The 14,564-nt window shown below is 35.0% G+C and overlaps 1 protein-coding gene and 1 pseudogene across 5 annotated transcripts; both read left to right on the top strand.

Moving 5' to 3' along the window:
* The first annotated feature begins 2,933 nt into the window (after positions 1–2,933).
* Positions 2,934–6,215, top strand: LOC112284430 (peptidyl-prolyl cis-trans isomerase CYP22 pseudogene; annotated as a pseudogene). 4 transcript variants are annotated; one of them, XR_002970402.3, is made up of 4 exons: positions 2,940–3,613; positions 4,452–4,561; positions 4,675–5,346; positions 5,841–6,215. The product of XR_002970402.3 is annotated as a peptidyl-prolyl cis-trans isomerase CYP22 pseudogene, transcript variant X4 (transcript). The 4 variants fall into 4 exon arrangements; XR_016504291.1 differs by lacking the exon at positions 5,841–6,215 and having other exon boundaries at positions 2,934–4,177; positions 4,675–5,076; XR_002970400.3 differs by having other exon boundaries at positions 4,675–6,215.
* A 1,487-nt stretch (positions 6,216–7,702) lies between these two features.
* On the top strand, positions 7,703–10,149 carry LOC112285086 (uncharacterized). Its single transcript, XM_024525619.3, has 3 exons — positions 7,703–8,241; positions 8,424–8,619; positions 8,751–10,149. Exons 1-3 carry the CDS (start codon positions 8,035–8,037, stop codon positions 8,885–8,887), a joined length of 540 nt encoding a protein of 179 aa, XP_024381387.1. The 5' UTR covers positions 7,703–8,034; the 3' UTR covers positions 8,888–10,149.
* Positions 10,150–14,564: the final 4,415 nt, after the last annotated feature.

The following is a 14,564-nucleotide window of genomic DNA, read 5'->3' as shown; positions in this document are numbered from 1 at the left end:
TAACATTGAAAGGGCGTTCTACCATAGGAGAAGGGATATGATTTGGTGCAGATGTTGAAGCAGCTCCAATCATTTCTATATCTTCACTTCCTGCCAATCTTGTTGCTCCTTATGGTAGTAAATTGAGTTGATGCATTGCAAGCATTAACTCCTTCAATTGCTCTTGCATTTGTGCCATTGCACTTTTCATTTCAGCAAGTTTTGCCATGATAACACTTAGAAAAGAGAAGATGTCTAATACTACTCAAGACAAATAGAAGAGAGGACTTGAGAACAAAAAAAATACTGCGGACAATATCAGTTTAGAAGAGGGTAATCCGCAACTTCTAATATACTTATGTCTTATCAAGAAAAAGAGATAATCCACTCCTAATCAAGATTAGACAAAGCTTTGATATTGTAAGTATACTCTTATCAATTTGTCAAGGACAAGAACATGATAAAGATAAATAAACAAGTGAGACTTCTCTCAAAGAAAGATGACAAGATAGAAATAACTTGATATGTATATTAAGAAAGAAACTGGAATGGCTTTTGCCAAAAGCCAAGAAAACTAGAGACCCTTGAAACTAGACTAGAAGCAAGAAAGGAGTTGATAAGAGTGAAGAAGGCTTCATTCTTGTCTCTATATATACTATCTTACTAGAGGCTACGTGGCGACGTTCTATAGGACCTCCAATATATGTCTTGTTTTTGTAGGATACATGCCTTGACTTACAAGGCAAGTTTTTGTACATGTAGGCCACATTGTTAGCTAGGTGTTCAAGCTAATAACATGTATGGTACATGGCCAACTTGTTGACCATGTTTCTAATCTCAAAAAGTCAATTAAAGACACTTATAAAGTCAAAGCAATGTCTATGAAGCTTCTAAGAAGCTATCATACCAAATACTATAGAATTAACTTACTTTTATCTACTTTTATTTACTTCTATCTATTTACACATGTAATTACTGGCTTACATGCGTATGTCCATGACACAAGTACATGAACTTTAAAGAACTAAAAGACCAATAAATTCTTGTGTCACTCAAAAAGACTAAAAAATCATTCAAAGATAGTATAATATTAAATTAGAATGACTATTACTAAAGATAAAAAGACTAAAAAGTCTTGAAATGAAACTAAGGACTAGAAAGCTGTTGACAAAAGTAAAAAAAGGCTTCACTCTTATCTCTATATATACTATCTAACGAAAAGTTACATGACAATGTTTTATAGAACCTCCAACACAAGTCTAATTTACAAGACACGTATCTTAACTTGCAAAACAAGTTTCTTATATGTGTGCTACATTATTAATTTGTACAATAAACTATCCACATGTGCGATATATGACTAATTTTTTAGCTAAGTTTCTAATCTACCAATCAATTATAAATATGTATAAAGATAAATATGCATCTATGAAGCTTTTAAGAAGCTTCACCATAAGATAATATCAGATCTACTTATATTTATTTTCTACTTGACACTTTTTATTTAGACAAATATATATATATATATATATATATATATATATACACATATGTCTGTAATAAATAATTATTATTTAGTGATACTATTAGAAATTAGTATTACACCTAATAGCATGCAAAATATATTGTTTGAAGATAGTTACAAAATCTTGAACAATAATAATATAATTAGAAAGTCTTCATGCCTTGAGATGAGATATTATCAATGATTGAAGAAACCTATTAATCTCTTTGTGGAGAACAAAGATTAGATTGTCTTGCTCACACTATTAAGGAGATCTTTAATTTCATTGACTTATAAAAAGATTTGACCAATCCTTATAGAAGTCATCTTTAAAAGAGAGAAGGAAGATGGTAATGTCACAAATGCTCATATTATTCTAATAAATAGAAGTAAATAGAAGAAAGTAGAGGTAGATATAATATGTTAGATTGATAATATCTTCTTTAAGAAACTTTAAAAAAAAATTTAGATGCATAATAGATTTTTAAATTCTTATAAATATGCTAAGTGGCTATTAAAACTTATCTTACAAGTTTTTTACTTTTGAAAAGCCATATTAGAAAGAACCTACAACTTCAAGCTTAAGCCACAAGTCTTCTAATTCTTAAAAAGTTTTTAAAGGCCTTCTTAATAATTGATATATATAGAGACAAAGATGAAGCCATCCTCAGTCTTATCAAAATCTTTTTTATATTCCAATCTTGGTTCAAGACTCTTTGATTTCTTTGTATTTAGCAATAATTATTTTAGAATATTAATATTAAATATGTTTAAAACCTTAACTATGTAATATTTTATTTTATTTTATTTTATTTATAAAGTACATATAAAAATAATAACTTCTTTATATTATTTTAAATTATAAAACTGAATATTTGTGCAATAAAAAGAAGATATTTACTTAATCAATCATTTAAGTACTAAAAAAAGACTTAAATTATATATATATATATATATATAGAGAGAGAGAGAGAGAGAGAGATTTTTTCTTTCATGATTCTTCTTAATAGTAATAATATAATTATCAAAAAATATTGAAGCAGAAATGATATTATTGTAAGTATATGAGATGTGTGGCATAGAAATGTCTACATAATAATAAGTGTGCCCTTATGAGAAAAGGGGATGTTCATCTAATGGTCCCCTTATTTCAACATATTAATTTAGAGTGCAATTAAGCTTCTAATATCTTAAGTCCACCTATGGTTATTAACTTACTGTTGGATTTCAAATTGGTCACAAAAGAACCAAAATGATCCCATAATGTCCATAAAACCAAAAGTAGATCAAAGGATGGATGTTCATTATGGGTTTTCTTCTTTACAAGCTCATTTCAAAATTAAAAAAGGTTACTTCCAAATGCACAATAACTGAACATGGTTGTACAAATTATGAACATTCATTGTTACATTCCTCTCTGCAAGCTGATTTTGAAGTCTACACATGGCATTAGGAATAAAGTTTCGGGGGATGAAGGGCTCAAGGATACAGATGTAGTTGCAAAGGATGCTTGACAGGGACGATGCACTTCTAAAAGCAATTTTCTAGGGTGTACAGCAAAGTGTACAACACTGGGTGATGCTTAGAATCCTTTCACAGTATGTAAGCACTCAAACATAGGACCAGGCAGGAATGGCGGTTTCTACACTGTAGTAGACCAAGAGAAGCAAAGGATGCAGTCTCAAAATATTGAGCGAGGACGGCTAAATCTGTGCATGCCTTTGAGCTTTACGTCTGGGTTAGGGTTTTCGTTTCTGGGTACAAAGTTTTAGGCATCGAAAACTGGAGCTGCTAAGGAGCAAGGTAACGAAGCGGAAGATGTGAAAAAGCTGTAAAAGATTTTAGAATTTCAAAAGCAAACAGCAGGAGAGGATGCCAGCTTTTCATTCTGCTGCATCGAATGCTAGGTTGTGCGAGCACGGTTGAATGAGAGGAGGGGTAAAGGAGGATGGCAATGGGCGCACAGGCAGGAGGAAAAGGAGGAGAAGATGCAGTTGAATGGCACTTGAGACCACCTAATTCGAAAAACCCCATGGCCTTTTTCTATGATCCTGTCTGCAGGTTGCTTGCTGGTCGCCTTAAGATTGAGCTCGTAGCTGATATCGCTCCCTAGCCCTCAGAGAATTTCAGGTGCAGTGCACAAGACTTGAATCCAGCAGTGTGTTGCAATTGCATCTTGTTGCAACCGGGTCATTTTGGGAAATCAAGTTAGGATCTCAGTGTTATTGTTGCACTGCCGTAGCATTCGTTGTGAACATCAACGTATCGATTCTTATCACCTGGAAAATGAGACGACAGAGATCGGCTGGTCGTGAGATATTGCTTTGAATTTCTGCGTAGGTCTGCTTATAAGGGGATGTGGAGGTGGTAACAGTAAGCTTTGATCCCTATAGAAACACATTCCTGTGTTATGATCTTTTGGTTTACTATGTGTTACAATGACGAGAAGCTGGATAAATTTTCAGAGAGTTTTACTCGCTGTTCACTTTCAGACATGATTTTGTCTTTTTTACTGCTTCTGTATCACCTTACTGATGGATTATGGAGGTGGCACTTGAATCCCCTGACGCCCTAATTTCTAGATCAATTAAATTTCTTGTCAATAGATTATGGATTGGTTGTTTCTCTAGTCAGCTGTATATGTTCCAAGCAAGAATCCAAATTGTTGCCATCTTCTAATTGTATACTTTAGTGGTGAGCACTGCCGGCAATCATGCACGGAAGGGTTCAGATATTATTTTTATTCAATTTGACCAATTGTTTTCGTTCTTTGCACATTGAATTCGTTTCCCAACTATTCAGAAGTCCGTAGCGTGAGAAAGTTTGTGTGTTCAGTACAGTGAACTAGTTTATTTTGATTGTATGAAGCTTTGTGTTCATGGTGGATGTGATTTGGGTGGAAGGGTAATCATTCTATTGGATTTAAAACATCCACATTTCACCGTGACATTGGCTTCTTGATCCACAGAGGTAATTTTGTTGAAGGGAGATGGAAATGGCTGCACCAACATCCATGGCAGTAAATTTGACGATGAGAACTTTGTTTCTTAGCACACCGGTCCAGGCTTTCTTTCTATGGTAATCACTCCCTGCACCAACTATTATATCGTGCAATCAAATGGTCTGATATCTATGTCTGTTCTTTCAATGTGCTGTGCCGAAATTATTGATGCTGGTACTGGTTGTCGCAGCGGTGTACTAAAGTTGTGGGACTCAATATTCAATGGCTTTCATGAAATTCAATGGTTTGATTCAAACCATTTTTAGCAAGTTCTGTCCTTGCCACCTCAATGCAATAGCATTTGTATTCTGAGAATGTTGTGCCAATGGGGTAGACACCGGACCTTTCTGCGGTGCTTGTGAGACTTTCCCTGCTGATTTGTTTACTTTTACAAATTTTGCTTGTATTAGTTTTGTTTTTCTTTTGAGTTTTCATTCGATCCGACAATTTTTGGCAGCAACCGATTAATGGAGTATTCATGTTCTCTCTGTTTCCTGTTTTATAGGCAAGTATTAGAGCAAGTATTCATGGCTGTCAGATATTCAGCTTTGAACCAGTTACTTCTTTCTTATATACATAAATCTTTAACATATATCATCTGGTTCGGCATCTACAATGCGTCTTCGTTTTCTCCCCTCGAAGCAGGAATTCTTTCTATTGCTTTATATTACTTCAGTACCTATTTTTGTAGCCTTGCCAAAGTATGTTCTTATTTTTGTTTCTATTCATGATAAAATTACTGCCAAGAGTTCAAATGAGTGGTTTGACCAGTTTCTGCTTGCACTAGTTTGGTGGGATATTCCAATTACTCATCACATGCACGACATGAGTTTGGCTAGACAACAAGCATGGCGTTATTGGGGTTGGCTTCCTTCACCTTCGTTTCTGGATTTCATTTTTGAGTATGTACAATAGGTTAAAAAATTTCACGTGTCGGAAGTTTCGGTCTACATTTTTAATACATTACGTGTAGATTCCGCGTTACCATCAGCATGCATCTAGTTTGTTTTGTCAAAGCTTAAACATGCTGCTTTTTACTTCTGTCTAATACCATTGTGCTTGTCGATTAATCTTCTTTAACGACTCAATGTAGTGGATTCAATGCATCATTTGTTCTGTAATTCCAGTTTCTTTAAGTTCTGTAAGTTGAGAACTTCGCTGAAGTTAATGTTGCCTAGTTTGTAGTGGAATCCAGAATTTCTTGAATTTATTCAATACACTTTCCAATTTATTTATGTGCAGGTTTGTTTGAGAGGGTTTCTAGTATCTTTTTAAAATTCTGTTCTCAAATGGAAGTTTTGGGAATCACCTAAATATGTATTTGGTTGGGTCTCTCTTGTTGCGGCGCCTGCTTAGGGAGACCTTGCTGGTCGTGAAAAAATCGGAGACTGCAATCAGGGCATAAACAACCGGCTCAAGCTTGCTTGCACTATTCCTGAGTGTATTGCTAAGAGTGGTGAGTTGTAAACAATTGGTACTAAGATCTGGGAAAGCCGATTTAATCTCTGTTGAGTCTTTTGTGAGGCAACTCCCTGAAATAACCTTAGAAGCAATGTTCAGGTGAAGTAAGCTCTAGGAGTGGTCATTGCATTTGCTATGGTCGATGAAAGTGAACTAAAGTTCGTCCTGCAGCTTCTGCCGATGCTCTGTAGTTAGCCATAGTCGTTTCTGACTACGTTTTATTCTGTAGAGAGGGTCGTTATAACAGTGGTAGTTTATACTTTTAAACAATCTCCAGAAAGTATCTTAATGAGTCCCTTGTTCTCTCTAGTTGTTATCGGCTGTTTTGGTACCAAGATCATGCTGACAGGTTGATTTACTATTGCATCCTTATAGTTAGTCAGGACAGAATCATGCCGAACTTGCTTTCTATAGAAAGTTAAAAAGGCTCCAGGCCATGTTCTTGATCACTAAAGCCATTTATATCTCTACCTCGATAATTCTTGTTCATATTCTCCACAAAAGTATCGCATCTGTACGTAGTTGAAATCGTGCCAAGCCCGTACACGAGTCAATGAAATATGTAGAAATAATTGACACGACTACGTAGTAAACAACGAGAAAAAGCAACCAACCAGCAATCATCGAGGAACGACTCTGAAGACTAGCTAATTGCCGACCATCCAAGGGACAAGCCACGCCTAAATATTGGCAACCTGGATTTTGCGGGAAAGTTTCCCACCCATCGCGTAATACCAACCGAAACAGGAATGGAACATGGTTGGTATTACGTAATGGTGTGTTCAGCACAGAAAGAGCCTGTGCACGCGAATCTTCGCACCTTGATTGAGGTGAAAACCCTGTTGCAAGGATATAGCAGAGAAACTTACCCAGTATACTATCTGATCATCATGTTGACTCCTGTAATACACAGCAGATTAGTTGATCCAGGACAAAGATTCGACACCGTGGTCGATACTCCATGCTTCAGAAAATCTTGGACTTACATGTAGGTGATAAACGTGTAGGCAAACCCCTGTTGCCAATTGTGGGCGTCATATGAAAAAGATGCCTTCCAGAATATGGGAGATGCGAATCCCTTGGCTGAAAAAAAATTGACCATTGAAAATCCAGTAGTTGAATGAGTGTGTGACTTCCTGTCTAAATCACGAATTGGTTCCGCTAGAGGAATGGAACATACCAACCATGTTTCTGTCCACAGTTGGGCGCTGCATTTCTTACTCTCCAATTAATGAAATTTACATTTCCTACTATTCCCCAGCAATTTACATCTTTCAGTGCGTGGACTGTTGTCTTTAGATACTCTCTGGACACACTTTTCCTGATGGTCTCCCATTTCTACCCATCCTTTCTCTCCGTCTAATGCCACCGCTCCGAAAACCTGTGAGCCCAGGTTGGAACGGTGCAGACAGTATCAACTGACAGATTTGGTGCGTTTTCGATGAGTCTCTGGCTCTACGGCGAGGATGAGGAGCTGAGTTCCTCGTAACAAAAACTACTGGTGTTTTTTCTAATTTAACCCAATACACTGCAGTACCGTGTTTTAGTCTGCAGAAATGTCTGCGAAAGGGCCCACATGCAAAAAAAGTAAAACCATGTTTCAGTAGCACGAGGAGTGGCTAAAAACGCTCGCACCAAACCACCGTTCTCGAGGAGGTTCCTAATACGAGTCAGATAGTGAAACCTGTATCATCAGGCTTGTAGAGCACGAAACGCGAGGCAAACTAGAGCTTGTATAAAGGACACATTCAAATCAAATCCGAAGTAAATTTCAAGAACTCATGAAGTCGATAGTGTAGCATTTGAACGCAGAAAGGTCTAAAAGAGCATCTTCGTCAGGACCGCAGTCTACGTGCAGTTGGTAACATCCTTGAGAGTGTATCATGCATTTTGTCGTGAACTGCACGTTTTGAAGCTCCAGTTCATCGTCATTCTTGGTTTATTTCTCTTCCATCTCAAGGTGCAAACCATCTTTCAACATATTTAACCAACCAAGAGTACCAGAACACAAGTTAGATAGATTGAATCTACTTTTGGAGTTTTTTGGAGATCAATCAAGTATCAAAGCCGCTGAATCGTGACTGGCACAATGGCGTACTACAACAACAATGACTACTATGTGAACCCACCGGCATATCATTACGTGAGGGACTGCGTGTATACATTCCAACAGCCTGCAGCTGTAATTAATATTCAGCAGCACCCGCTTGTTTTCAACCAACATGTAAGGGATGAAGCAAACTTCCGACGTCAGAACTACTATAATGAACGACGCGGCTATGCGCCCACGGAGCAGGTAAGCACACATGCTTAGCTTCGTTCACTTCAATTTTTTCAGTTTATTTTGGTGCAATTCATGACAATAAGTTTCGAAATTCGGTTGACGTCGATTAGTAGCTCGCAACAACGCTGTACAGTATTTCAGTGTGCCTTAGGCTCGCTCCAATGCTGATAGTGGAATGTGTTCCGGGGTATCAGATCGCATCTCTGAGCGAGGGTGGGGGATACTCAATAGGATATGAACCGCAGCGATACCTGGAATACAATTATGGCGGGTACAGCGATTACCACGAGCAAGAGAGGGAAGCATCTGTGGAGAAGGTGGAGATTTACGCTCCGCTCTGCTGCGACAAGTGCCAGCGCAAAGTCGAAAACGCCTTGGAACTCATCGAAGGTATAAGTACTTCCTCAGTCTTACAATGGATTCCAATTCTCAATACAGTCCAGTTATCTCTAGATTTAACTACACGCTCTATTCTTGACCAATATTCCTCAATTTCCTCCCTGTATTGCTTGCGACTCCAGGAGTAACGACAGTGACAGCAGATCAGTGGGAGAAGAAAGTGGTGGTCTCCGGATACAACCTAAACCCAAGAAAACTGCTCAAGAGAGTACATCTACACAAGAGTGGCGCAGTGTTCTGGTCAGACCGTCCGAACTGATCAGTACTAAATTCCTCTGCTCTTCTGGAGAAAATCAGCGTCAGTTGAATTCGGTGAACATTTGGCAGCTTAGTGCATATTATACAAGCCACAACTTGTATTTCTATGAGCCTCATTCTCGTGTACATAGATTCCATGTTTGATTCAAGCAAAGATGGACTTGACAACCATGACCGTAGATAGAAAGTCAGTTGTAAGTATGAGAATAGATAGAAGGGGAACTTAAAATAGCCAGTTTCATGGGGATGGTAGTGTATCACACAGGCAAGATTCTCGTAGCCCCAGTTTTGTGTCAGCCGAGATCTTGCTTACGCTCATTCTAGACATCCTGGAAAATTTCAAAAGAAAACTGCACTTCAAAAACTGTCAACTAACAACCTGTCGGTGAAAATCTATGCTGTGAGAAATCTAGTTCTTCTACAGCATCTGTATATCAGAAATGTATCATAATTTATCTATTTTTGCGGCTTGTATATTCTAATACTTCTGTGTTATCTGGCCTTTGTATTGAGAATATACTGATTTAATAGAACAAGTGGGTCAATTCTTGCACCTTGAAATTCAGAAAGATAACCGAATAGAATGTTTGTTTGCTTAAATCTAAGGTTGGTCTAAAATTAGATGCGGGATTATTTCCCTTTACTGGTGGATTTTAGACTTTTTAGAATTTCACACGTGGTTGAGATTTGTCTTTTTTTCGCCTTTTTGTAAAGCTAGTTGGTCTAACTCTATGAATAGATCTGCACTTTGGGTTTTGCATTAACTAGAAATCTTTGGGCGATTGGGACATGAAATTCTTGCAAGTTAAGCAAAGATGTTATCTGAGAATTGTGTGCTCCTTTCAGTATCTGACGCTATCTCACAACTACAAGGTACCAAGAATATGGAACAGTGGGGGCTGGATCCCCGCAATGTGTCAGGTTTGGGCCCAACAGCCTTGGAAAGCGGTGCACTAGCTCACCGCGCGGCAATTCAAACATCTGATCACAATGTCTGCACGAGGGACCCACATTTCAAATGAATTACGTGTCGATAGTGGTGCCGGAATGCATCCGAGAGGGACTGACCTGATCTGAACTGACTTTGCCGTCAAAGCTTCTTTGTGAAGCTCAATGTCTTATTTTAAATATCTTACCACATAAACACCATATTTCTTTCTTTGTATTTTGTTAAAAGATAAGACACCAGTTTCGTCAAATAAAATAAAACAAAATAAACATAATGATTTATATGTTCCTCAGTTATTCTTGTGCAGCAATGGTTTGTAATGATGCTAAAAATTAAGTCTTACAAATTTAGAAATAAATGCACATCTGTCTGAAATTAAAACCTACTAAGATGTTTCCTAATGTGTGTGTTTGTGTTTCTATTTTTTTTCTTTTTTGTATACTACATTAAATTTTGGCTAGACACTAATGATGAGATTAATATATATATATATATATATATATATATATTATAAAAAGACAAAAAAGACAAGCACATGGCAATATAAAGGATACCACAATATCTGAGTGATATGTTGAAAGCAACACACCAGCTGATTAGTTAAGTTATTGATTGTTAATGGAGTGTCAACATGTTAGCTCTAACTTGGATTTGTTATAACTTAGATTTGTTAATGGAAGAGTCAATGCAACAAATGTATCCCACCATATTTGGGAGCCATCTTAGGGATTGGTAGAAGAAGTGAGGGCAAGCACTTGGACAACAATGGCATCATAATATGTGTCAAATTCTCAAGGTAGATGCACATGCAAAGAATTCAAATAGATCTCATTGAACCACAAAATTACATCAAAGGCTTGACTTAAATATATAGTTGGCCAAATCACTAAGAAAAAAACTCCAATGAAATAATTCCAAAGATAGTTGAACAATTGTTGTAATTTGGTGGTAGTCCAATTGACAACCTATTACACTCTTTAATGTCACTTGTAAGTTATATGCCAAAGTATTTCAAATCTATTGTTGTAAAGAGAGAGTTTATCTTGAAGAAATATCAAGCTTCTGATTGCTATTGATTGCCTACTATCTTGTAACTTTAGAATATAAACAACACTCCATAAACAAGAATCCTTTGTAAGTTCACTTGCCTCTCATATCAACAAACTCCCTTCATTAAATATTTGCAAAATAAAAACATGAGAAAGCAAAAACCTCTTTGGAGAGTCCTTATATCTTTCTCCTAAGAAGATTGCCATCCTTTTAAAATTTTAAATTCTATTCTATTTTTAAAACCTAAATCATAAATCCTATTTTAAATCTTAAATCTTAATATTTTTATTTTTATTTGAGTTTCTATATTATTTTATAAAAAAAAAAAAAAAAAAAAAAAATCAATTGAAGATTTCAAAGAATTAATGCCATTTTACTTTACACTACCACCAACTTGTGGTTTCTTCTTTTTTAGGAGAAGCTATATATGAATCTATAATAAATTTGAATATATAAAAGGTGTAAGTATCAGAAATCTAAATATCCTCAATAAATTAATTGAAGATTTTTAGAGAATATTTCTTCCTTCTTTCTTTATGAGCTATCATAAGGTTTTGAACTTCAAACCTCCTAAGTTCTATCCAAGCACCTTATCATCCATCTACTTCTACAAATATAAAGCTACCATTTAATGTCCAAAGCCTCAATTCTTCTCCCTGTAAGCTTCCTATCTAATCGCTTTTTTTCTTTAAATCTTCATTTTTTACAAATTATAATTTTTTTCTATAAAACTTATATATTATATATGTAAGTTTCTATAAACTAAGAACTAATATATTTTATAGTTCTTATTTAATTTTTATATATTATGAAAAAATATAATATAATATTTTTATTTAATTTTTATATATTATAAAATTCTTACAGTTAATATACAATCTTCAAAAATATTATTTTTAACAATTTCAACTATATAAAAATTCCAATTACTTTATTACTTTTATAATTAAATAATTTTGACTTTTCTTTGCAAGCCCTAATTCTAATCAATGAGCTTCAATAAGTTGTAACTCTTAATTTGACTATATACTTGGTGTAAAATTTTGTACACAAGTACCACCTTAATTTTTCTATATGGTTAAAAAAATTTAGTCTAATTTAACTTACAAATTGTGAAAAAATATCCAAAAAAAATTGCATTAATGTTACTTATCAACTTGAAAGGAAATGCACATATTCCAATAGGAATTTTTCCTTCTTTAATTATTAACTTCAACTTAAAATTGGTATGTAATTTGATCTTTAAGTTTTCTAAGACTATGCCAAATTTTTCTTTGTTTCAATTTGTAGATCTTTAGATATCATAGAAATCCTATCTAATCCCAAATTACCAACTTTCAATACCCTCTTGTACCAAAAATAAGATATCTTTCAATTGCATCCTTAGATTAATATAAAATTTTATGTACATTTAGCACACCAAATTAATCAAGTACTTTCAAATTTTTAAATATAGATGTGACACCAATTGCACAAACTAGCCGAGAGTGGTAGCTCTAATTGTATTGCATAAATCCAAAGTCACCAATACAAACCTTGACTTTAAATGATAATTGCAAAGTTATCTCAAATTCTATAAAAAAAAACCTTATGCTTTTAAAATGAGCTCAAAGCTAGCTCTCTAATCTCAATTTTCAATCTACAAATGCTTCCATACTTTGACTTAGGCAGCTATTTTAATAGCTCAAGGTTTGATTTCAATCGTGGTCTACAAACAATTGATCTTTGAATATCAATCCAACCTATCATAGGAATTTTTTAGTCCAATCTTACCATCAATTTAATTCTAGTATTAACCTTATTAATTATTTATCTCTTTTATCTTATTTTTATTAATTTATGGCTTTTTAAGGTAATAAAAGGGTTTTTACAACCTAGAAGGTAAAATTATTAATCAACCTTTAATCTACTAACTATTAAAATAAGAAAATAAACTAAGAGACCTTTATCAAATCTATCTTTAAATTTTTATAAAAGATATTTTTATTGAATTAAGATGATTAGATATTAATTAAAAATTTATTTTGGTTATATTTTTACTATATAGTCGTATTATAATACAACATCTACTCCTTTTAAACCTATGTATTTTTTGGTATGTACCAAATGAACCATATGTTATAATTGGCATCACACCATTTTTTTATTTTTTGCATCAAATTCTTCATTACTATTTTTACAATCTATTTTAATAAAATTATCTTCTTCAAAAATATTAATATCTTTAGCATAATCTTCTATAATGATTTTTCTATCTTGTCTTTTGAAAATCTTGATTTGCTTCTAAGCAGCAAGTATCTTCAATCTTATAACATTGAACTCTTTCAATGAATGTGGTATCATCATAGACTATTACCATTATATGTGATCTAAACCAACATTTTGAAAACTTCCACAAAGTACTTTACTGGTTATTCAAACTGCTATCATAAACAAGTACTCAATCACTTTCTTCAATAGCTTTAGGCCTCAATTGATGAAGTTTTGTCAAGGACAAAGACTTGATGAGGGAAAATATACACCAAAAGGCTATCTCGATATAATAAGTCAAAATATAAACAAGTAGGTATATTAAAAGGAAACTGGAATGGCTATTGCCACAAGACAAGAAACTAAAGACTCTTGAACCTGGACTAGAAGCAAGAAAGGAGTTGACAAGAGTGAAGAAGCCTTCACTCTTGTCTCTATATATACTATCTAACTAGGAGCTACGTGGCGACGTTCTATAGGACCTCCAATATGTGTTGACTTTGTAGGACACATGCCTTGACTTACAAGGCAAGTTTTTCTACGTAAGGGCCACATAGTTAGCTTGATCTTCAAGCTAACAACATGTGTGGCACATGGCCAACTTGTTGACCACGTTTCTAATCTAAAAAGTCAATTAAAGACACCTATGAAGTCAAAGCAGCATCTAGAAAGTTTCTAGGAAGCTTCTATATTAAATATTATAGAATTAACTTACTTTTATCTACTTTTACTTACTTCTACCTATTTCTATATGTAATTATTAGCTTACATGATTATGGCCATGACATTACCCCCCCTTTTAGAGACGAGTTCCACGAGGAGCGGTCATCATATGTTGAGGAAATCTATGATGCGACGAATTGTATTCGCCACATACTCTGATCTATGTTCTCTTCGAAGATGATTGATAGGGCCTCTCAACCATCGGTAGTGTCCCATACCAGGGCGGGAAGACCACCCAGTTATTTGATCATTGTTGAGGCCTTCGTAACTTTCTTCGAATAGAATATTCAGAACACCATCAGGAGTTGTTCCTACCTCTAGCAAAATCACCAAACATCGAGAGTCCCTTCCCAAATCGTGATACCAAACGCGTTGTATCTCACCATCTGTTCGAGGAAGAACATGTCGTTCTTGAAGATCTTCATCTCGATTGCGTCGTCTTGAAGGTTGTGACAATCGTAATGTCTCGTCCGGCAGGTCAGCAAACGAAGGTTCTTGAGTTGAATCCGCTGGTTGTTGGCTCTCCATCTAATTAGCGTCACAAATGCAAAGAAGTTACAAACAAGGATAGGAAATTGAATGTTATCTTGCCTCAATCTTGTCTCTTTTATAAGAGAGATTTTCATCTTGGTTTTGATGGATGTCGTTGATGAAAAACTTTGACTTTAGGTGATGCATTTCTTAGATTCCTGGATGGCTCTCATGT

This window comes from Physcomitrium patens, chromosome 7 (assembly GCF_059467195.1).
Source record: "Physcomitrium patens ecotype Gransden chromosome 7, ASM5946719v1, whole genome shotgun sequence".
Taxonomy (NCBI): Eukaryota; Viridiplantae; Streptophyta; class Bryopsida; order Funariales; family Funariaceae; genus Physcomitrium; species Physcomitrium patens.
Note: the sequence above shows the minus strand (reverse complement) of the source record. Positions and strands in the feature narration are given on the sequence as shown.

What these genes read in the sequence shown, in the direction of transcription:
- LOC112285086 (XM_024525619.3), top strand. Translation starts at nt 8,035, where the DNA reads ATGGCGTACTACAACAACAATGACTACTATGTGAACCCACCGGCATAT. An exon ending in GCTATGCGCCCACGGAGCAG is followed by an intron (nt 8,242 to 8,423) that starts GTAAGCACACAT and finishes CCGGGGTATCAG; the next exon opens with ATCGCATCTCTGAGCGAGGG. An exon ending in CGCCTTGGAACTCATCGAAG is followed by an intron (nt 8,620 to 8,750) that starts GTATAAGTACTT and finishes TTGCGACTCCAG; the next exon opens with GAGTAACGACAGTGACAGCA.